The sequence below is a fragment of the Bombina bombina genome, chromosome 5 (assembly GCF_027579735.1).
Source record: "Bombina bombina isolate aBomBom1 chromosome 5, aBomBom1.pri, whole genome shotgun sequence".
Lineage (NCBI taxonomy): Eukaryota > Metazoa > Chordata > Amphibia > Anura > Bombinatoridae > Bombina > Bombina bombina.
Genome location: NC_069503.1, coordinates 632,831,449 through 632,856,689, shown reverse-complemented (window position 1 = coordinate 632,856,689; position 25,241 = coordinate 632,831,449). Strand labels below are relative to the sequence as shown.

The 25,241-nt window shown below is 36.9% G+C and overlaps 1 protein-coding gene across 1 annotated transcript in view; it reads right to left on the bottom strand.

Annotated features, from left to right (window-relative positions):
* The window catches only part of MOCOS (molybdenum cofactor sulfurase), an 842,034-nt gene that overhangs the window by 129,863 nt on the left and 686,930 nt on the right, over positions 1-25,241 (bottom strand). The window contains exons 7-8 of the mRNA XM_053714598.1: positions 14,430-14,546; positions 11,360-11,776 (exon numbers count right to left, since the gene is read on the bottom strand). Of these exons, the coding sequence (XP_053570573.1) occupies positions 11,360-11,776; positions 14,430-14,546 (534 nt within the window). The remainder of the gene's footprint in view (positions 1-11,359; positions 11,777-14,429; positions 14,547-25,241) is intronic.

Here is a 25,241-nt window from a genome sequence, read left to right as displayed (position 1 = left end):
GTTAGTAAAAATGAGGGAAAGTAATACAAATACCAATACATACTGGGCTCTATATAAAGCCATATTTGTAGCAAACAGACCATGCAGGGACATAAAGTGGAACATTTCACTCCTTTTAGAGCCAGTCCCCACATACTAAAAAACCTGGCTCCGTATAGAAATACCCGGTCATGGAAGCGGCAAATCCCTGATTATATAACTGCTCAGCTGCAATGTATCTTAGAGATAAGTAAATCTCACACTGTGATAAAAAAATCTCTATTTTATTTCAAACACATAAAGTGTCAAAAATCTGTCCACAATATGAATCCTTAACTAAGAAGGATCATTATGTCCCAGCAAAGATCCATATGAGTATTAACCTGTTAAGTGCTGCTGTCCTTCAATACCTATGAGGCAAAGGCACTTACCTTAGATCCAGCTGCAGGACAGATGCTGCTCCTTAGGTGTGGCAGGTACTTCACTCCCTTTCATGGAGCTGTAGGAAAAGAAAGAACAGAGTAACCAACTCTGGTTTCTATAAAAAAGGGTAGCAAAGTGTTAAAAGTAAAGCAAAGACAACCTCGCCACCTTTTAACTGCTATAAAGCAACCACTATGCTTCCTAAAGAGATTTACACAGCTAGACCCCAATCCTTGCTTGCAGGGTAAAGTACTCATAAAGGATTAAATATCTTCAGACACCAACTTCGCACATCCTCCATTGACAGAGGCAAAGAGAATGACTGGGGATTATGGGTAAGGGAAGTTACACTTAACAGCTTTGCTGGGGTGCTCTTTGCCTCCTCCTGCTGGCCAGGAGTTGAATATCCCACTAGTAATTGGAATGACGTCATGGACTCTCCATGTCATAGGAAAAAAATAACAGCATTACCTTAGCCAATATCACTTCTTGCAGCAACATATGGTTCAAAAACATTGCTAAGTGACAGCTTAAATCAGTTCAGTAGCTCATATATCTGTCCCGCATTGGGTATAGCAACCCCCCCCCCAAAAAAAAAAAACTATTGACTAGCACTATGATATTAAAACTAACACATTTTTTTGTAACTCTCCATTTAGCTTGTTTTATGTATCTGTTATACTGAATCAACCAAATAATCTTTACATAACAAAGATTTATTTGTAATTATGGTAATTCATTATCTGAGTTCAATTTTTCATAGCATTCTTTTCAATTAATAAAATAATTTGTTATTTAGAAAGCAATGTATTACATGCGGGTGATTTGTCATCTGACTGTATTGCCCTCAATTTCAGATTTACTGGAAAAGGGTGACCCAAGATAGCAATCTTCCTACCGAATGCTTTAATATTATTGACATTCATTAATTTATTCCACAGGGCTGTGCTAGGTACCATATGATGCAAGGTCACTGTGCAGGCTTTACACCTATTTCATCATGCATTATTTAGCAAAGTCATTGCTAAGGTGCACATATCATTAACTTGGGGAAAAAAGCAATTAAAATCTTCAAAGAGAGACATTTCAAATAGTTCAACAGTATTTAAATGTCATATTTCTGCTGCAAATGTATTTTTAATGATAACATTTCTTTGTAATGCAAATCAATCTCTTTTTCAGTTATACCATGTTAAACAAGTTAATGCCCAAGTAATAAACTGGTTATCAATACTTCTAGTTTACTACTTGCATTACTCGCCTCATTACTATGGCATTTATATTTCTATCTATCTATCTATCTATCTATCTATCTATCTATCTATCATCGATCTATCTATCTATCATCGATCTAGCTATTTGTCATGAGATGCAGGACACAGCATAGAAGGTACAACGCTATTTTATTGCAGAGCATATAAGTATACAGTTTGCACAACACATCTAACTTAGTAACTGCGACATAGACAATAATGGCAATAAGCCCCGCCCCATCTGGTGATGTCACCTCCCACTCTCATCACACTATCTATCTATCTATAATCTATATATCTATCTAGCTATCTAGTATCCATCTATCTAGTATCCATCTATCTAGTATCCATCTATCTAGTATTAATCTATCTATCTATCTATCTATCTATCTATTTATCTAGTATCTATTTATCTAGTATCTATTTATCTAGTATCTATCTATCTAGTATCTATTCATCTATCTATCTATCTATCTATCTATCTACCTAGTATCTATCTATCTATCTATCTATCTACCTAGTATCTATCTATCTATCTATCTATCTATCTATCTATCTATCTACCTAGTATCTATCTATCTAGTATCTATCTATCTATCTATCTATCTATCTATCTAGTATCTATCTATCTATCTATCTATCTATCTATCTATCTATCTATCTATCTATATAGTATATATCTAGCATCTAACTATCTATCTATCTATCTAGTATCTATCTATCTACCTATCTATTATCTATCTATCTAACTATCTATTATCTATCTATCTATCTATCTATCTATCTATCTATCTAGTATCGATCTATCTATCTATCTAGTATCTATCTATCTATCTATCTATCTATATAGTATAGATCTACCTATTTATCTATATATCTATCAATCAATCAGTCTAGTATCTATCTATTTATCTATCTATCTATCTATCTATCAATCAATAAATCTAGTATCTATCTATCTATCTATCTATCTAGCTATATATCATCTATCTCTATTTAGTATCTATCTATATATCTATCTAGTATCTAGCTATCTAGTATCTATCTAGTATCTATCTATCTATCTATCTATCTATCTATCTATCTATCAAGCATCTATCAATCTAGTCTCTATCTATCTATCTATCTATCTATCTATCTATCTATCTAGTATATATCTATCTAGTATCTGTCTAGCATCTATCTATCTACCTATCTATTTTCTTTCTATCTATCTATCTATCTATCTAGCATCTATCTATCTACCTATCTATTTTCTATCTATCTATCTATCTATCTATCTATCTCTCTATCTATCTATCTAGTATCTGTCTAGCATCTATATATCTATCTATCTATTTTCTTTCTATCTATCTATCTATCTATCTAGCATCTATCTATCTATCTATCTATATTGAATATTCATAGAACATTTACATTTGTTTTTTCGTTAAACAAATATAAATGTTCCTAAGCTACAGGTGAAAAAGATTACCTGTAGTATTTACTTCCTCTTTAGGATCTTCTCCTTTAGTGCCGGCAGTATTATTTCAATGGAAGTTTGGGTTTCTGGGGATTTTGATGGCAGGATAATAATTATTTTAGTATCTCCTCTTATTGGGCTGGATTTTGAATGGAGTGCAATGTATCGCACCCACATTAAAGGAATAGTCTAGTCAAAAGTAAGTTTCATTATAATTCATTCAAATAGAGCAGGCGATTTTAAGCAACTTTCTAATTTAATCCTATTATCATTTTTTCTTTCTTCTCTTGGTATCGTTATTTGAATGTACGCTTAGGAGCTGGCCCATTTTTGGTTTAGCACCCTGAGTAGCGCTTGCTGATTGGTGGATACATTTAGGCACCAATCATTAACCCATTCCCCATAGACTTCAATGGAGTGTGGAAAGCGGGAAAAAAATAAAAACCTTACTAGCACTAACCCTATCATGTTTGCTCCAGTGCACTAACCCGACATGAAATATGAATATTTCACATTCCAATGCTCTTCACATAGAAGATTATGTTCTATTTATTTATAAGATTATATTAGATTTCTAAACAATTTACATACACAGTTTACGTTACTGATTACTGATAAAAATAATTTGGTGAACAATTTTGTTACAATGTACCTTAATAATGCAAATTTTTCATGAGTATTTTTGTGTGAATGGTTAAATTTTTTGTCTTGTATGATTTTAAAATTTCGATTTTCATTGTGCACTTTTGTAATGTATGCATCTGTTTCCCACACAAAAATGTAGTATACACCCCTTAGGGAGACATCCTGGTTTCAGGGTAAAAAGTGGCTTTAGATAATTCCACCAGGGAAATAGAAGTACTGGTGAGCATTCTTTTAGAATCTCACCAGCCCAGAGACTTTTACAGAGTTGGGCCCTATGTGCTATGGGGATCTGCAAAATGAGAAATTGGGGGATATATTGCTTACAATTCACTTAGAATATGCTCTTTGTTCTATAGATAGTGAAAAAAGAAGAGAAGAAGGTGCCACAATAGTGCACAATCAATAAAGATGATACAGTCACGCACACGAAAAGTGCAAACTTACAGGATCCAGAGCACTTGAGAAGTGCCACAGGTGCGATCTGAACTATTTCAGCTGTTCAGCAAGCTGTCCTTCTGTATAGACTGCACTTCCAATACCGCTGTTTCCCTTCTGGAGTGGCTGTGCATGGCAGCTTGCAGATCCCTTCAGAGGTGACCCTGTAGCAGCCTCGCAGATCCAGCACTTGGAGTTTGGAGCAGTCTCTAAGCAATTTCTGGCACACTGTGTCACTCACAAATGAGTAAGACGTAGCCAAGCACAGTTCGTGAAGCTCCACAAATCCAGAGGCCTCAGGGGAGCAACGACTTCAGGTTCAGCAAACGTAACACCTCCAGCTTAGGACAGCCACTCTGCAAGGCCTCAATACAGATCTGCAAGTGACTCTCTCCCTGTTTTATTTCAGTATTGAGCTCCAGAATCTTCAAATTGGAACAGGAACCATTTGATAAACTACTGAGGATGGCACTTGACTTGTTGCTGTAAGTCAGAAAAAGGCGTTGTAAGCGAGAGCCACACACTTCAATTGTGCCAAGTACAGCCAGGGACTCCACCTGTGAGTTCTGTAAGTTGAGGCTTTGAAGTTGAGCGCAGTTAGATGCTGCAGAGAGCAGGGCATCTGATGTGACTCCGCTACAGTGAGATAATGTGAGGGAGGAAAGGAGTGGGCACGAGGCAGACAAGGACTGAGGATTGTGTAGAAAACAACACACTGGGCTGGGCTATATGCGGCTGCTTATTTGCTGTTGGACTTGCCAGTCACTTATACTTTTCACTAGTCAAATAGAGAAAAACCGTATCATTCCAATTCCAACCATATCATTCCTATTTGACTAGTGAAAAGTACAAGTGACTGGCAAGTCCAACAGCAAATAAGCAGCCACATATAGCCCCGCCCAGTGTGTTGTTTTCTACACAATCCTCAGTCCTTGCCTGCCTCGTGCCCACTCCTTTCCTCCCTCACATTATCTCACTGTAGCGGAGTCACATCAGATGCCCTGCTCTCTGCAGCATCTAACTGCGCTCAACTTCAAAGCCTCAACTTACAGAACTCACAGGTGGAGTCCCTGGCTGTACTTGGCACATTTGAAGTGTGTGGCTCTTGCTTACAACGCCTTTTTCTGACTTACAGCAACAAGTCAAGTGCCATCCTCAGTAGTTTATCAAATGGTTCCTGTTCCAGTTTGAAGATTCTGGAGCTCAATACTGAAATGAAACAGGGAGAGAGTCACTTGCAGATCTGTATTGAGGCCTTGCAGAGTGGCTGTCCTAAGCTGGAGGTGTTACGTTTGCTGAACCTGAAGTTGTTGCTCCCCTGAGGTCCCTGGATTTGTGGAGCTTCACGAACTGTGCTTGGCTACGTCTTCTTACTCATTTGTGAGTGACACAGTGTGCCAGAAATTGCTTAGAGACTCCTCCAAACTCCAAGTGCTGGATCTGCGAGGCTGCTACAGGGTCACCCCTGAAGGGATCTGCAAGCTGCCGTGCACAGCCACTCCAGAAGGGAAACAGCGGTATTGTCAGTGCAGTCTATACGGAAGGACAGCTTGCTGAACAGCTGAAATAGTTCAGATCGCACCTGTGGCACTTCTCAAGTGCTCTGGATCCTGTAAGTTTGCACTTTTCGTGTGCGTGACTGTATCATCTTTATTGATTGTGCACTATTGTGGCGTCTTCTTCTCTTATTTTTTCACTATCTACAGATTCCTGCATGTTTGTCTAACAGCATTGGAAGAAGCTTTGCAGCCACATTTCCATACGGATTGGAGATTTGATTTGAGACATTCCTTTATCACGAACTGTAACAGGACTTCTTTTCTTGTTATGCCCTATATGAGGATCAAGTTTGTGGTTTGAATTTTACTTTCTCCTTGTTTGTCATATCAACAATTCTATATTATTGCACTTTATTTTTTGTGAAACACTTTATTTTTGTGAAACATTTTTTACTTATGTGTTTAATCACTGGGCCCATTATTAGAAAGTATTTCTTGGTATATTACTTTTTCTTAATGGTTTTTCACTTGTAATAGAATATTAGTACATGTTTTACCTATGTGTTTAACACACTGGGTACTCTGTTATATATATATATATTGCACTTTGTTAACACTGTGATACACATGAGTAGCTACATTTAAGCTATTTGAGGCGCCTTTAACTCTTATGATTACTTTTTGCTCTTTGTTCTAGCTTGCAATACTAAATGAATCATTATATATAATGATTGGATTTTTGTGCCACTCTTTTTCTTAGTAGTGATTTGTATTACAAACATAGCTAGTGTTTCAACCAGTTAGTGATCGTTTTAAATGACTGCACAGCCAATTATTAATGCTCCTTAAAAATCTTTATTTTTATTTGTATATCAATTATGGTACCTTGAATTATAATTGTTCTTTAAAAGTAATTCATTTTTTTACATTGAAAATCTTTTCATTTAAACAAAACACAAAAAAAGCATTATTGTTTCCATAACAATAGTGCCATCTAATCATCATACAAAGTTTGAGGCTCATATTATCAACTGATACAAATCAAAAAGAAAATAGCTGAATGATCAATTTGTTATCATTTAACAAATCAGAAATATGTGTAAACTACAAATAATATAGTGCATCCACCTATGTATAAATATTGAGGTAATCATCTTTAAAATGAATGAAACATATAATGCATGTTCAGTAAATATAAAAATGGTTTGTGTTTTGTAATTTGTAAGAAATCTATATGTATACTAAGTTTCACAGTATGTGCAGAAGATTTCTTACAATTGCTGATCTCGCCACTGAAAGGGTAGCAAGACCGGTATGTGTGAATATTTTAACCTAAGCTGGAAAATATTATTAAGAACATCAGACCTTCCTCGTGAAGATTCTTCATATAATACTGATCACTACCATGAAACATATTTTCTTTGTATGCAATTACCATTCAGCTAGATTACAAGTTTTGAGCGCTATAGGGAAATTAATGACCGCCACAAAAGCGGCGGTATTTCACCTCCCCATAGCGCTGCTATTACAGGTTTTAAAGAACCTGGCTTGCGCGGGCGATATGGTGGCATTGAGCTCCATACCTCACCCAAATACAAGCGCTGCTTTGACGTTGCTCGTGCAAGTTTTCCCCATAGACATCAATGGGGAGAGCCGGCCAAAAAAAAGACTAACACCTGCGATCACAGAATGAAAAGCTCCATAACGCATCCCTATTGATGTCTATGGGGAAAGAAAAAGTTATGTTTAAACCTAATACCCTAACATAAAAACCATGTCTAAACACCCCCTAATCTGCCGCCCCCGACATCACTGCAACCTACATAATGTTATTAACCCCCTAATCTGCTGGCCCTAACATCGCCACCACCTACATTACAGTTATTAACCCCTAATCTGCCGCCCAAACATCTCCGCCACCTACATATATTTATTAACCCCTAATCTGCTGGCCCTAACATCGCCGCCACCTACCTGCACTTATTAGCCCCTAATCTGCTGCCCAGAATGTCGCCGCGACTATACTCAAGTTATTAACCCCTAAACCTCTGGCCTCCCACATCACTAACACTACATACATATATTAACCCCCAACCTTAACACCCCCTAACTTAAATATAATTAAAATAAATCTAAATTAAACTTACAATATTACCTAAATAATTCCTATTTAAAACTAAATACAAACTTACCTGTAAAATAAAACCTTAGCTAGCTACAATATAACTAATAGTTATATTGTAGCTAGCTTAGGTTTTATTTTTATTTCACAGGTAAGTTTGTATTTATTTTAACTAGGTAGACTAGTTAGTAAATATAATGCCAGAGGTTTAGGGGTTAATAGTTTAATTTAGTATATTTCATTGTGGGGGGCTTGCGTTTAGTGGTTAATAGGTTTATTATAGCGGCGGTGTGGGCGGACGGCAGATTAGGGGTTAATAATCTATAAATAGTGTTTGCTATGTGGGAGGGCGATGGTTTAGGGGTTAATAGGTTTCTTATAGTGGCGACGATGTCGGGGAGCGGCGGAATAGGGGTTAATACATTTTTAAGTGGTGGCGATGTCTGGAGCGGCAGATTAGGGGTTAATAATTGTATTATAGTGTTTGTGATGTGGGAGGGCCTCGGTTTAGGGGTTAATAGGTAGTTTATGGGTGTTAGTGTACTTTGTAACACTTTAGTTATGAGTTTTATGTTACAGCTTTGTAACGTAAAACTTATAACTACTGACTTTAGATGGCGTTACGAATCTTGTCAGTATAGGGTGTACCACTCACTTTTTGGCCCTCCAGGAAAACTCGTAATACCGGCGCTATGGAAGTCCCATTGAAAAAGGATTTTTTTAAAAGTGTGGTACTGACGTTGCGTGACGGCCCAAAAGGTGTGCGGTACACCTATACCTACAAGACTTGTAATAGCGGCGTTAGTGTCAGGGTGCCAGGAATGAGACTGAGACGAGAAGTGCAAAATAATCACACCTTTATTAATAGCAAAAAATAAAATGTCCACAAGTCAAAAAACAAGCCAGGAGTCAAAACCAGAGCTGGTAGTCAGACGAGTTGAGTCAGGAGCCAAAGTGAATAGTCAGACAAGCCGATTTAGGAGCCAAAGTGAGTAGTCAGACGAGCCGGAATCAGGAACAAGGAGAACAGCAGAGTCAGGAACAAGCCAGGGATCAGGAACCAGAAGGGACAACAGACAGCCAGGTAATACACAGGAACTGGAACTCACAAACAGGTTTGAAACAACACAAGGGCAAAGCATACTGAACAGAGGCCCTTTAGATAATAAGTGATGACATCACAATTCTGAGACTGCAACCTGTCTCACATGGATGGTGTACACCAGTCTGGTCATAAAAGGGCATACAGAAAATGAGCAGCATCACACACTATTCACCAGAGTCAGCAAGAGAGGTGAGTAAAATGGCTGCCAGCAGCACATGGCAAACAAAGCAGGGAAAAAACCCTGACAGTACCCTCCCCTCAACGACCCCTCCCCCGTGGGAGGACAAAAGACTTATTGGGGAAACGGGCATGGAAGGCACAGAGGAGGGCGGGAGCATGAATATCAGAGGAGGGTACCCATGAACGCTCCTCCGGACCGTACCCTCTAGTGAACCAAATACTGTACGTGGCCCCTGGACATATGAGAGTCAATAATGCTGGTGACCTCATATTCTTCATGGTTGTCAACAAAGATAGGACGGGGACGAGGCAACACAGTGCTAAACCGATTACAAACCAATGGTTTCAAGAGGGAGACATGAAAATCATTGGAGATGCGCATTGCAGGAGGAAGGTCAAGAGCGTAGGCCACAGGATTGACCCATCAAGACAGGCAAGTTTGTATTTATTTTAACTAGGTAGAATAGTTACTAAATAGTTATTAACTATTTACTAACTACCTAGCTAAAATAAATACAAATTTACCTGTAAACTAAAAACGAACCTGTCTAACACTAACACCTAACTTTACACTACAATTAAATCAATTACCTAAATTAAATACAATTACCTACATTACAAAAAAACTCCCACTAAATTACACAAAATAAAAAAAGAAATGATCAGATATTTAAACTAATTACACCTAATCTAATAGCCCTATCAAAATAAAAAAGCCCCCCCCAAAAATAAAAAAAAACCCTAGCCTAAACTAAACTACCAATAGCCCTTAAAAGGGCCTTTTGCCGGGCATTATACCAAAGAAATCAGCTCTTTTACCTGTAATAAAAATACAAACAACCCTCCAACAGTAAAACCCACCACCCACACAACCAGCCCCCCAAATAAAATACTAACTAAAAAAAACTAAGCTCCCCATTGCCCTGAAAAGGGCATTTGGATGGGCATTGCCCTTAAAAGGGCATTTAGCTCTTTTTCAAGTGCCCAAACCCTAATCTAAAAATAAAACCCACCCAATAAAAAAACCTAACACTGACCCCCGAAGACCCACTTACAGTTTTGAAGACAACCATCCTCAACGAAGCCGGGAAAAGTCTTCATCCAAGCGGCAAGAAGTCCTCAATGAAGCCAGGAGAAGTCTTCATCCAAGCTGGCAGAAGTGGTCCTCCAGACGGGCAGAAGTCTTCATCCAGATGGCATCTTCTATCTTCATCCATCCGGAGCGGAGCGGCTCCATCTTCAAGACATCCGGCATGGAGCATCCTCTTCTTTCCACGGCGACTGAAGAATGAAGGTTCCTTTAAGTGACGTCATCCAAGATGGTATCCCTTGAATTCTGATTGGCTGATAGAATTCTATCAGCCAATCGGAATTAAAGGGGAAAAAATCCTATTGGCTGATGCAAATAGTCCTTTCCTCTATGAGCTCAGCAAAAGGGAAATAAGTGATTGAGTGTTATTATTAATATTACCATTATTTCATTTGTATGTAGAGTACTGTCATATTTGATATATTTGACTAAAATTTTAATATTTGTGTACCTACAGCAACTCTAACACAGTGCTGTAAAATAAAGCATATTCTATAAAAAAAAACATTTCATTTTTTCACATTAAAATATTTACTTGCATATAGCAAGAAATAATTGACATATAATAATAATTTTAAAATTCTGGTATACAGTCCTAGCTTGTTTTGCTTCAATGTATTCTCCTTTCTCATTAGTTGTCATATTTTAATATTGGTTGCATGATAAATATTAAGAATAATACTGTATCAGATTATACAAAAAAGCAAAAAAAAAACATCAACATTTTCTATACCTCTATCTATCTATCTATCTATCTATCTATTTCCAATCTATCTATCTATCTATCTATCTATCTATCTATCGATCTATACATTGATTGGTGGAGTAGCCGTGTTAGTCCAGGGATTTAGATACCAAAACAACAGTATTGCATTGAGCAATGATACTTTTTTATTGGACTAACTATACATTTATAAGGTTGTCTACTTATAAATGTATAGTTAGTCAAATAAAAAAGCATTATATATATATATATATATATATATATATATATATGTATATATATATATATATATATATATATATATGTATAGATATATAGGTATAGATATATAGGTATAGATATATAGGTATAGATATAGAAATTTTTGATGTTTTTGCTATTTTCTGTATAATATATATATATATATAAAATAAACTGTATATAATTTAGAGTAACACCTTACCTGGAAAGCAGCACATGATTTGATTGGGTAGAGGTAAATATGACTGAGTGTTATTTCTTGATCATTTACTGCTATTGATGCAGTTTTATTTGATTCACATGCACATTTTTTTCCACTTGATGTTGAACTGGGAAATAAATCACCATCAGGGAAAATATTGGTTTGTGTCTTTCCATTCGGAGTATAGGTTTTTTGCTCTTTGTCCTCATCTTTCCACATTGCGATGGAGCTGGCAAGGGACTGTTCATCAATCATTTGTGTATTAGATTGTGAGGTCCTTTTTACAAATGATTCAATAATAAACTTTAAAAATGTTCTGGCATCTTCAAAAGTAGACATAAAGCCAAATGATATTCTGATGGCACCTGTGGGACATCCATCAATTATATCCATGTCATCTCCACATATATGTCCACTCTTTAGAAAGAGAAGAAGAAATCATAACAATTTTTTTTCTTTGAACAGATAAATACATCAAAATATTATATTTAAATAAAAACAAATTAATGCAAAATTTGCACGACATACACTTTTTATTAGTAAAATATTGCATTATATTTATGTAGATTGGTTTAGCGGTAATAGTCCAGTAGACGAGATGTCAAAATAACCAGAATATGGCAGTATGTACTAATACCATTTATATTTGACTAACAAGATATTTAAATGACACTAGCAAAACTTCATATGAACATACATCATAAAAGACTAATAAATACAGTAGATTTGCATAATCAACAAAAGCATAATAAAAAGACAATGCAACAGCATTTAAGGGCCGAATTTTCAAGCTCCGAATGGATCCGCTGCCTCTGAGTTTGCGGTCTTCAATCCGCCCGATCCTATACGATCGGGTTGATTGACACCCCCTGATTGGCCGTGAATCTGCAGGGGGCGGCATTGCACAAGCAGTTCACAAGAACTGCTTGTGCAATGATAAATGCCGATAGTGTATGCTGTCGCATTTATCGATGTGTGCAGACATGGTACGCTACATCGTATCATGTCCGTCCGCACTTTAATAAATCGGCCCCTAAGTCTGAACTTTAAATGAGTAGTAGATTTTTTTTCTGACAAATTTCAAAGTTATGTCTATTTCCACTCCTCCTGTATCATGTGATAGCAATCAGCCAATCACAAATACATATAAATAAATTCTATGAATTCTTTGCACACGCTCAGTAGGAAATGACGACTCAAAAAGTGTAAATATAAAAAGACTGTGCACATTTTGTTAATGCAAGTAAATTGGAAAGTAATTTAAAATTGGGTGCTCTATCTGAATTATAGAAGTTTAATTTAACTTGAGTGTCCCTTTAATGAATAATGTATGAGTATTTTTTTTGTCACTACACCTACTATACTTTTTTTCAAACTAATTTATATATTCACATATTATGCTTATATCTGCTGATTAATGTGTTTATTGTTTCTCCTATATTTATTTGTTCTGCCCTTTTTTTCTCAAACACTCAAACACGAGGGTTTAAAATTTGAGACCATCCCACTCCATTAGAAAACCTGATTGTCTCATTGTTCACAAGTGAATTCACATTGAGGCCGAATTATCAAATGTCTGTCGGACCTGATCCGACAGTGCGGATCAGGTCCGACAGACATCGATAAATGCGGAGAGCAAAACGCTCTCCGTATTCAGCATTGCACCAGCAACTCACAAGAGCTGCTGGTGCAACGCCACCCCCTGCAGACTTGCGGCCAATGGGCCGCCAGCAGGGAGGTGTCAATCAACCCGATTGTACTGGATCGGGTTAAATTGTGGCGATTCCTGTCCGCCTCATCAGAGCAGGCAGACAGGGTTATGGAGCAAAGGTCTTTAGACCACTGGTTCATAACTTGTGTTTCTGGCGAGTCTGAAGACGCGCCAAAAACACGGACCTTCAAGCTCCATACGGAGCTCGATAAATGGGCCTCATATTGTAAACTTTGCCCAATACTCTGCATTATTTTTGTAGTTTTATATTTCAAAAACCTTGACCTCATGAAAATGCGTTTTTTTAGCCTGCATTTAACTATATATATTGTTTGCTTGCACAGTTTTTTTTAAAATAGTAACTATATATTTTTTTTAATTAATGAACAATTCTTATTTAAAAAGAGGCTATTGTTTCCTAGTTTGAAACTAAGTTAAAATGTACCTTAAATAAAGCGTTAAAAACGGTAAAACTTGTACATAACTTTTGATTACCAGAATGTGAATTTGTTATTGCAATTATTTATTTATTTTACATTTTAAAATAAGCAAAATTATATGACAATAATAATGAAGTTAATTGCGCACAGCATCATTTTTAAGTAAAAACAAAATCTGCATTCAGACACATTTAATTAGCCACCATGTTTTACTTTTCTATAAACAGCATATTGTTTGCTTTTATGTAGGTGTGATAAAACTCCTGCAAAAAAATCCTTGGAAAAACCATAAGTGTCAAAATGAAACGTTTATGGTTTATGTAGAACATGGAATGTAAAAAAAACACAACAACTTTTCACTTTACTTTAGTTATAACATTTTTCTTTTGGCATCCTTTGTTGAAGAACATACATAGGTTCACGTGTCTTTAGCACTTTATGGCAACAGTGTTTTCAACAATTTTTGTAACATTTATACATTGTTGCAAGCACAGCTGCCATTTACTGCTCAGGACACATGCACACTCCTTAGTCTACCATGGTAAGCTTTTTAACAACGGTTACCAAGAGAATAGAGTACAATTGATAACTGAATTAAAGCAGAATGAATGTTTTTTTCCCCTATATTGCATGTTCTTTCATGAGTTTAATAAAAAAGAAAAGGAAAACAAAAAATATCTTAGTTCCATATTAGAGTACATGGAAATCAAATCTGTAGTTTAAGAAAAAAATATAATTAAACATTAAACTGTTCTAAGGATTTTTTTTTAAATTTAAATGTCTGTTTAAATTTATATTAATGTTAAAATAAATGTGATTTAGATTAATTTATAATGAGACTTTAAAGACTCTATATGTATCAAATGATTGGTTTGTAATTTGAACATATGATGGTTTTAATCCTGCAGTTCTTGCTTACCTGTAAATTATTTTTGACATCCGAATTGCTAAGTCCCAGATGTTTTTGGCAGGCACCAGTATTACAGAAACATCCAGTACGGAGATGGATATTATAAAGACTAGCCATTTTATCAACCTGCAAAATGTAAGAGATAAATCTGAGTTGTAAAATGAATGTAAAGAAAAAAATAATAATTGCCTTAAGACAGCAGTACAGAGATAAACGTGAAACCAAATAAAGAAATAATAAATAGAAAAAAGTAAATAACATTAAATTAAGTTTACCTTTTCATTTTGTTTAAATAAAATTAATAATTTAAACCTTACTTTACATCTTCTAAAATATCAACGGAATTTGAGGCAAATATAATTTTATAGAACGTTTCATTATGTGTTGAAAACAACTTTTTTAAAATTTTATTTTGCCCCAATTTCCTGTAATTTAAGGCTTTTTCCAATTCTGAATACAAGAAAAGTAAGTGACAGGCTTCAGAAAACTAAGCTTTATATACAAAAAAGCGGGTCTCAGGTGGAAGGTACAAAACAAAAAGCACCTTTATTGTGGTCAACACATGGAAAGATAAAAGAAAATGATTACATAAAACAAACTACATGTAGTCAAGGACGGCAGACGCGTTTCGGCTCACGCCTTCATCTGTGACCTGTATACCATATAATGCTGAGCATGTATATACCCTAAGGGCAGAACAAAACCAACCCTAGGTAGGCTCATATGCTAATTTCTAAGCCCTTGAAGGCAGCCCCTTATCGCTGTGCATTCTGGCTGTTTTTCACAGCCATACAGTGCTAGTTCACTTGTGCCATATAGATAACATTGTGCTCACTCCCATGGAGTTATGAGTGAGCAAGTCTGTCAAAAGAACTGAAATAAGGGGGTAGTCGGCAGAGACATAGATACAAGGTAATAATAGAGGTAAAAATTATATTAATATAACCGTATTGGTTATGCAAAACTGGGGAATGGGTACTAAAGGGATTATCTATCTTTTAAAACAATAACCAATTTCTGGAGTAGTCTGTCCCTTTAATTTTTTTTTTTTTAAGTGTTCAAACAATGAATTAAAGGCATAAGTCAAATTCTAATGGTTTATTTCTGAACTGTAACAAAGTTTAAAAGTTTGCTTTAAGCAATGTTTAGTTTTAGTAAGGAAAAAAACTATAATTTTTGTTTAAATGTGGTCAGAGGCCAAAACAAGGCACTGCAAGAAGATATCCATGCAAAGCCGCCAGCTAAAACCTGTATGAAAAGTGTTTCTGATAGAATGGAATTTCGCTAGATTCATAGAAGCTTGTGATGTTCCTGAGATCGTCCATTCCAAATTTGAGAATATTTTTATAATTCTTTGAGTCTTGCTTGACCTATTTTTCCAAGGAAATTCTTGAAATTAACATCTATAACCCAATACATGACATCTTAAACATGAAACGATAAACTATTACTAAGCGGTTAAAACAAAAATTACAAGAACAATAACATTGGAAGCATGCTTGAAACATGGTAAATGTAAATGTCTGTGTGTGTACGATATTTGTATGTCTGTTTTGTTATAGAAATCAGCCTTGCTGGAAAGGAACAGGGGCTGACCGCGGATGTTCAGAGGGAGTTACTATCATTTTGCCACTAAATCTTGGCCAGCCATGTGAAATTCGTAAAGACTCTTTTGGACTTTTGAAGACTCTCATCTTGTAATTGTCTTTTTTCTTTTAGTTTTTCTGAGTTTACTTGTACTTGTACATATATTAATGGGCTCTTTTTATACAGGGCAAATTTTTTCCCATTTTAATTCATTTGTTTTGTAAGGTTTTGAAGATCATTTTGTATCCTTGACAAAGGAGCTTTTCCTGTGTCATGAGAAGTAAACAGTTATAACATATAAATATAATGGAGGACTTTGACAAGGGAGCGGGTACAAATCTTTCTGAATTCTGCAAAACTTGAGTTGTGAGGTTGCGGCAAGTTTTTTTCAGTGCAATATTAACTTTACAAATAGGTTTTATTGAATCAAGTAGGACGTCGTCAGATACCATCACAAAAAATGTGAAAACTGGGATTTCTTGTATTGGAAAGGACTTCAATTTCAAAACATGAAATCCAGTTTGAAGACCTCATCATACAGATTGATAGAGAACTCAACATGAGCTCTTTTTTTCTTGGGAAAGCAACTTTTGTGCTAAACAGGTCCTTATGTGCTTGTAAAATGATTTAAATTACTTGTGCTTACTATAAAAAGTGCAGATTTTTTTTCTTCATGATCTCTATCTTTTTTTTTTTCTTTTTTTCTTTTCTTTTTTCTTTTTTCTGGAACACAATGTAAACCCTTTTTGTTTTTGTATATTATTTGCACGCCATATTTGTTTTCATACCTTTGCCTTGACTGTCTATATCCTCTTTCACTCCCTCTCTTGCTTTTTTTATAGTCTGATTTTAATCTGAGATAAAGTAACATAATTGCTTTGATTTTCCTCCTGCACTGTTTCCTCATTTTTTTAATTTTTCTTTATCTTCAGATTTTTTTAAACGGACACAAAAAAACTTATGTACTTAGTTATTATTTCATATAAAAAAGTTATGTCAATGCAATATTCTCTAAAATCAACCCCACATTACCCTCATTTGCCTTATGTTTTCCCATTAGGCAGACAGATTTTCTGATTTCCAAAAGCAGAACATTACAGCAGAAACTGAGCAGAAGGTGAAAGAAGACAGTATGAGCTTCTGATTGATTGTAGCCCTCTACTTCTGGAGAGAAGAAAAACATAATGGCTGCTGAGTAGAGAGTAGCTTGCATAAGGTACATGCGTGTAGAGAAGTGTGATTTTAGAAAATAAAAATGAAAAGTAAGGTATGTAAGATTTTTACTATGCCCTCTTCTGCATATTTCCTTTTCTGCGCAAACTTTCTCTTCATTGAACTAGATTCACAAACTGCCTCCCCAGTCTGTTTATTTAATATTATTAGTAATCTTTTGATATCACTGTGATATTTTTTTCCTCAGATACTCTCTCTGCATCTTTTTCATCTGTTATTATATTTTCTGATCTGCATCTTTTAAGTGTTGAGGAAAAGGTATTTTCAAATATGAATTTATTTTTCCATTTAAATTAGATATATTTTTACATTTCAATTTATGAAATGCAGAAATAAATATAAAATCTATGCATTACCAGTCACTTTCTACAGACCTAGAAAGATATGTTTACACATCCAGTAATATTATTTAAATAATATAAATTAAAATATCAGATATATAACAATTCATAATGAATCATATTATTTCTATAATGCAAATATTTTGTTTTTATAAGATTATGGCCCTCATTTAAGAAGATCCATGTGGCATAGGTCCTCATTGGGAGAACCTTGTCTGCATGAATTTGGGCCCTCCGGATCAGCATACTCTGCCGAAATACAACTCCTCCCCCCACTTGCACATAACCAATTGTGTGTGAGTAGGGCTTGCCAGTCATCCCGTATGAACAAAAAATAAATGTTAATAAAATACACTAAATAAACAAACCATATAATGTGTGGAACTATAAAATGTATTATATAAATGCACTTATCATAATAAAGGATTTCTGTAACAAATACTCTCTTCCAGTTACGTCTGTGAAAAGAATTTACCTGAGGTTTCATATGTCAATGCCGTTTGCCATACATTTTTTTAAATAAATGAACTATGTGGTAACAAAATCAAATTAAAAACTTAAAATCACAACAATAACTATAGCGAAAATATTCTTTTACATTTTATTTATACTCATCAAAGAATTACATTATATGCTGTAATACTGAAAACCAACCAAAGGAATTATGGTCATGCTTTGTCTGTTATCATATTTTTATTTTTTCAAACAGTATAAAAACACTTCAGCACAATACAAATTATTTGTTTAAGGAACACACACATACTGAAATGTGGAACCGATTTTCTAAGACTTGACAAAATGATGATGTATTTAACAAGCTTGTTATTAAAGTAAAACAAATAGAAAGTGACATAGCAAAGAATTGCCAATGCCACGCTTTGTCAAGCAAAAACAGCTGCCAGGGTGTAACAATATAGACCGTATAGCAAAATGAAAACTTTCCTGTTTTCCTCTGAATATTATGGATAGTGCACTGTGAATCTAAATGAAAGGTTTAGAAGTCAGAATAAATTGCCTCTGGATTTGGTGTGCACACTTGTGTGTTTCAGCAAAACCTTCAATAACAAGCTTGATGACGCAGACTGTCATTTTCAAACAATTTGATGCATGATAATAACTAAAGCCAAGATCACATACAGAAGTAGAAACAGAAATTTGCAACTCTGTTTTGTACACATTATTGAGCTCAGTAACTATGAGAAAAGCAAAGGGACAACATTATTTACAATGTTTGATATATTTTGCAGCCCCCTGTTGTGTAACTAGAGTATTTATAAGATCATTACAAATAATACCTGTTATGAAATGGCAGAGATGGTGGTACTCAGTACCGGTGAGTGCCCCCACAAAAGACCACACACACACATATATATTTATATATATAAATATATATATATATATATATATATATACTATATATATATATATATATATATATACATTTAAATAAAAACATATATATATATATATATATATTCATATACAGTATATATATATATAGTGTATATATATATATATATATATATATATATATATATATATATATATATATATACACACAAGAATGATCCGAATGTGCCAAAATTGCTAATGTTTAGGGTCACAAAGGTTTTTCAAATATACTTATAATTGAGGATAAGCTTCAGCTGAGAAAAATACAAAACGATTGTCACATATTTTATATAGCAATTCCAATATATTTTATATAGCAAATTCCAATACAACAGATTATGTTTTAAATTCCCTGGTGATTTGTAAGCAAGGCCCACTGTGCTGTATTTACTTACCTAAAATTTGAAACAAATTTAAATACATATTCTTGCATGTCACCAAATGTTTTACTCAAAAACAAAATTTATGCTTACCTGATAAATGTATTTCTCTTGTGGTGTATCCAGTCCACGGATCATCCATTACTTGTGGGATATTCTCCTTCCCAACAGGAAGTTGCAAGAGGATCACCCACAGCAGAGCTGCTATATAGCTCCTCCCCTAACTGCCATATCCAGTCATTCAACCGAAACAAGCCGAGAAAGGAGAAACCATAGGGTTCAGTGGTGACTGTAGTTTAAATTAAAATTTAGACCTGCCTTAAAAAGACAGGGCGGGCCGTGGACTGGATACACCACAAGAGAAATAAATTTATCAGGTAAGCATAAATTATGTTTTCTCTTGTAAGGTGTATCCAGTCCACGGATCATCCATTACTTGTGGGATACCAATACCAAAGCTAAAGTACACGGATGAAGGGAGGGACAAGGCAGGCTTAAATGGAAGGAACCAATGCCTGAAGAACCTTTCTCCCAAAAATAGCCTCCGAAGAAGCAAAAGTATCAAATTTGTAAAATTTTGAAAAGGTATGAAGCGAAGACCAAGTCGCCGCCTTGCAAATCTGTTCAACAGAGGCCTCATTTTTAAAGGCCCAGGTGGAAGCCACAGCTCTAGTAGAATGAGCTGTAATCCTTTCAGGGGCTGCTGTCCAGCAGTCTCATAGGCTAAGCGTATTACGCTCCGAAGCCAAAAATAAAGAGAGGTTGCCAAAGCTTTTTGACCTCTCCTCTGTCCAGAGTAAACAACAAACAGTGTAGATGTTTGGCGAAAATCTTTAGTAGCTTGTAAGTAAAACTTTAAAGCGCGGACCACATCCAGATTATGTAAAAGGTGTTCCCTCTTTGAAGAAGGCTTAGGACACAATGATGGAACAACAATCTCTTGATTGATATTCTTGTTAGAAACTACCTTAGGTAAAAACCCAGGTTTTGTACGCAGAACTACTTTATCTGAATGGAAAATCAGATAAGGAGAATCACATTGTAAGGCAGATAACTCAGAGACTCTCTGAGCCGAGGAAATAGCCATCAAAAACAGAACTTTCCAAGATAAAAGTTTGATATCAATGGAATGAAGGGGTTCAAACGGAACCCCTTGAAGAACTTTAAGAACCAAGTTTAAGCTCCATGGGGGAGCAACAGGTTTAAACACAGGCTTAATTCTAACCAAAGCCTGACAAAAAGCTTGAACGTCTGGAACTTCTGCCAGACGCTTGTGCAAAAGAATAGACAGAGCAGAAATCTGTCCCTTTAAAGAACTAGCTGATAATCCTTTTTCCAAACCCTCTTGGAGAAAGGACAATATCCTAGGAATCCTAACCTTACTCCATGAGTAATTCTTGGATTCACACAAATAAAGGTATTTACGCCATATTTTATGGTAGATTTTCCTGGTGACAGGCTTTCGTGCCTGTATAAGGGTATCAATAACTGACTCGGAGAAGCCACGCTTTGATAAAAACAAGCGTTCAATCTCCATGCAGTCAGTCTCAGAGAAATTAGATTCGGATGATTGAAAGGACCTTGTAGTAGAAGGTCTTGTCTCAGAGGCAGGGTCCATGGTGGAAAGGATGACATGTCCACTAGGTCTGCATACCAGGTCCTGCGTGGCCACGCAGGCGCTATCAAGATCACCGATGCTCTCTCCTGTTTGATTTTGGCAATCAGTCGAGGGAGCAGAGGAAACGGTGGAAACACATAAGCAAGGTTGAAGAACCAAGGCGCTGCTAGAGCATCTATCAGTGCCGCTTCTGGGTCCCTGGACCTGGATCCGTAACAAGGAAGCTTGGCATTCTGGCGAGATGCCATGAGATCCAGTTCTGGTTTGCCCCAACGATAAACCAATTGAGCAAACACCTCCGGATGGAGTTCCCACTCCCCCGGATGAAAAGTCTGACGACTTAGAAAATCCGCCTCCCAGTTCTCTACACCTGGGATATGGATTGCTGATAGGTGGCAAGAGTGAGTCTCTGCCCAGCGAATTATCTTTGAGACTTCTAACATCGCTAGGGAACTCCTGGTTCCCCCTTGATGGTTGATGTAAGCCACAGTCGTGATGTTGTCCGACTGAAATCTGATGAACCTAAGGATTGCTGAGGCCAAGCTAGAAGAGCATTGAATATTGCTCTTAAATCCAGAATATTTATTGGGAGGAGTTTCTCCTCCTGAGTCCACGATCCCTGAGCCTTCAGGGAATTCCAGACTGCACCCCAAGCTAGAAGGCTGGAATCTGTTATTACAATTGTCCTATCTGGCCTGCGAAAGGTCATACCTTTGGACAGATGGACCCAAGATAGCCACCAGAGAAGAGAATCTCTGGTCTCTTGATCCAGATTTAGCAGAGGGGACAAATCTGTGTAATCCCCATTCCACTGACTGAGCATGCATAGTTGCAGCGGTCTGAGATGTAGGCGCGCAAATGGCACTATGTCCATCGCCGCTACCATCAAGCCGATTACTTCCATACACTGAGCCACCGAAGGGCGCGGAATAGAATGAAGAACACGGCAAGATTTTAGAAGCTTTGATAACCTGGATTCTGTCAGGTAAATCTTCATTTTTACAGAATCTATCAGAGTCCCTAGGAAGGAGACTCTTGTGAGTGGGGATAGAGAACTCTTTTCCTCGTTCACCTTCCACCCTCACTGTCTTAGGACCGCCAGAAGCGATCCCAGAACCTTTGTAAAGATTCTTGGAGCTGTAGCTAACCCGAAGGGAAGAGCCACAAATTGGTAATGCCTGTCCAGAAAGGCAAACCTTAGGAACCGATGATGATCTTTGTGAATCGGTATGTGAAGGTAAGCATCCTTCAAATCCACTGTGGTCATGTACTGACCCTCCTGGATCATAGGTAGGATGGTCCGAATAGTTTCCATTTTGAACGATGGAACTCTGAGGAATTTGTTTAAGATCTTTAGATCCAAAATGGGTCTGAAGGTTCCCTCTTTTTTGGGAACCACAAACAGATTTAAATAAAAACCCTGTCCCTGTTCCGACTGTGGAACTGGACAGATCACTCCCATAAATAGGAGGTCTTCCACACAGCGTAAGAATGCCTCTTTCTTTATCTGGTTTACAGATAATCTCGAAAGGTGAAATCTCCCTTGAGGAGGGGAAGCTTTGAAGTCCAGAAGATATCCCTGAGATATGATCTCCAACGCCCAGGGATTCTGAACATCTCTTGCCCCCGCCTGGGTGAAGAGAGAAAGTCTGCCCCCTACTAGATCCGTTACCGGATAGGGGGCCGTTCCTTCATGCTGTCTTAGAGGCAGCAGCAGGCTTTCTGGCCAGCTTGCCTTTGTTCCAGAACTGGTTAGGTTTCCAGCCCGGCTTGGATTGAGCAAAAGTTCCCTCTTGTCTTGTAGCAGAGGAAGTTGATGTTGCACCTGCCTTGAAGTTTCGAAAGGCACGAAAATTAGACTGTTTGGCCTTTGATTTGGCCCTGTCTTGAGGAAGGGTATGACCCTTACCTCCAGTAATGTCAGCAATAATTTCCTTCAAACCAGGCCTGAATAGGGTCTGCCCCTTGAAGGGAATGTTAAGTAATTTAGACTTTGAAGTCACGTCAGCTGACCAAGATTTAAGCCATAGCGCCCTACGTGCCTGGATGGCAAATCCAGAATTCTTAGCCGTTAGTTTAGTCAAATGAACAATGGCGTCAGAAACAAAAGAATTAGCTAGCTTAAGTGTTCTAAGCTTGTCAAGTATTTTAGTCAATGGAGTAGCTGTCTGAAAGGCCTCTTCCAGAGACTCAAACCAGAACGCCGCAGCAGCAGTGACAGGCGCAATGCATGCAAGGGGCTGCAGGATAGAACCTTGTTGAATAAACATTTTCTTAAGGTAACCTTCTAATTTTTTATCCATTGGATCTGAAAAAGCACAACTGTCCTCGACAGGGATAGTGGTACGCTTTGCTAAAGTAGAAACTGCTCCCTCCACCTTAGGAACCGTCTGCCATAAGTCCTGTGTGGTGGCGTCTATCGGAAACATTTTTCTAAAAATAGGAGGGGGGGGGAAACGGCACACCGGGTCTATCCCACTCCTTATTAATGATTTCTGTAAACCTTTTAGGTATTGGAAAAACATCAGTACACACCGGCACTGCATAGTATTTATCCAGTCTACACAATTTCTCTGGTACTGCAATTGTGTCACAGTCATTCAGAGCAGCTAACACCTCCCCAAGCAATACCCGGAGGTTCTCAAGCTTAAATTTAAAAGTAGAAATATCTGAATCAGGTTTCCCCGAATCAGAAATGTCACCCACAGATTGAAGCTCTCCTTCCTCAGCTTCTGCATATTGTGACGCAGTATCAGACATGGGCCTTAAGGCATATGCGCGCTCTGTACTACGTCTAACCCCAGAGCTATCGCACTTTCCTCTGAATTGAGGCAGTCTGGCTAATACCGCTGACAGGGTATTATCCATGATTACCGCCATGTCCTGCAAAGTAATCGCTATGGGCGTCTTTGATGTACTTGGTGCCATTTTAGCGTGAGTCCCTTGAGCGGGAGTCAAAGGGTCTGACACGTGGGGAGAGTTAGTCGGCATAACTTCCCCCTCACCAGAATCCTCTGGTGATAAATTTTTTAAAGATAAAAGCTGATCTTTATTGTTTAAAGTGAAATCAATACATTTAGTACACATTCTCATATGGGGTTCCACCATGGCTTTTAAACATAATGAACAAGGAGTTTCCCCTATGTCAGACATGTTTATACAGACTAGCAATGAGACTAGCAAGCTTGGAAAACACTTTATATCAAGTTAAACAAGCAATATAAAAAACGTTACTGTGCCTTTAAGGGAAACAAATTTTGCTAAAATTTGAAATAACAGTGAAAAAAGGCAGTTAAACTAACGAAATTTTTACAGTGTATGTAACAAGTTAGCAAAGCATTGCACCCACTTGCAAATGGATGATTAACCCCTTAATACAAAAAACGGATTAACAAATTGAAAAAAATGTTTTTTAAACAGTCACAACAACTGCCACAGCTCCGCTGTGGCTTTACCTTCCTCAATATATGACTTTTGAAGCCTTTTGAGCCCTTCAGAGATGTCCTAAAGCATGCAGGGGACTGCTGAGGGAAGCTGAATGTCTCTGTCTGTAATTTTAACTGCGCAAAAAAGCGCTAAAATAGGCCCCTCCCACTCATATTACAACAGTGGAAAGCCTCAGGAAACTGTTTCTAGGCAAAAATCAAGCCAGCCATGTGGAAAAAACTAGGCCCCAATAAGTTTTATCACCAAAGCATATATAAAAACGATTAAACATGCCAGCAAACGTTTTATATTGCACATTAATCAGAGTATATACCTCTGATAGCAAGCCTGATACTAGTCGCTATTAAATCACTGTATTTAGGCTTAACTTACATTAATCCGGTATCAGCAGTTTTTTTCTAGCAAATTCCATCCCTAGAAAAACTTAAACTGCACATACCTTATTGCAGGATAACCTGCACGCCATTCTCCCTCTGAAGTTACCTCACTCCTCAGACATATGTGTGAACAGCAGTGGATCTTAGTTACTTCTGCTAAGATCATAGAAAAACGCAGGCAGATTCTTCTTCTAAATGCTGCCTGAGATAAAATAGTACAACTCCGGTACCATTTAAAAACAATAAACTTTTGATTGAAGAAAAAACTAACTATATTACACCACTTTCCTCTTACTACCTCCAGCTATGTTGAGAGTTTGTAAGAGAATGACTGGGTATGGCAGTTAGGGGAGGAGCTATATAGCAGCTCTGCTGTGGGTGATCCTCTTGCAACTTCCTGTTGGGAAGGAGAATATCCCACAAGTAATGGATGATCCGTGGACTGG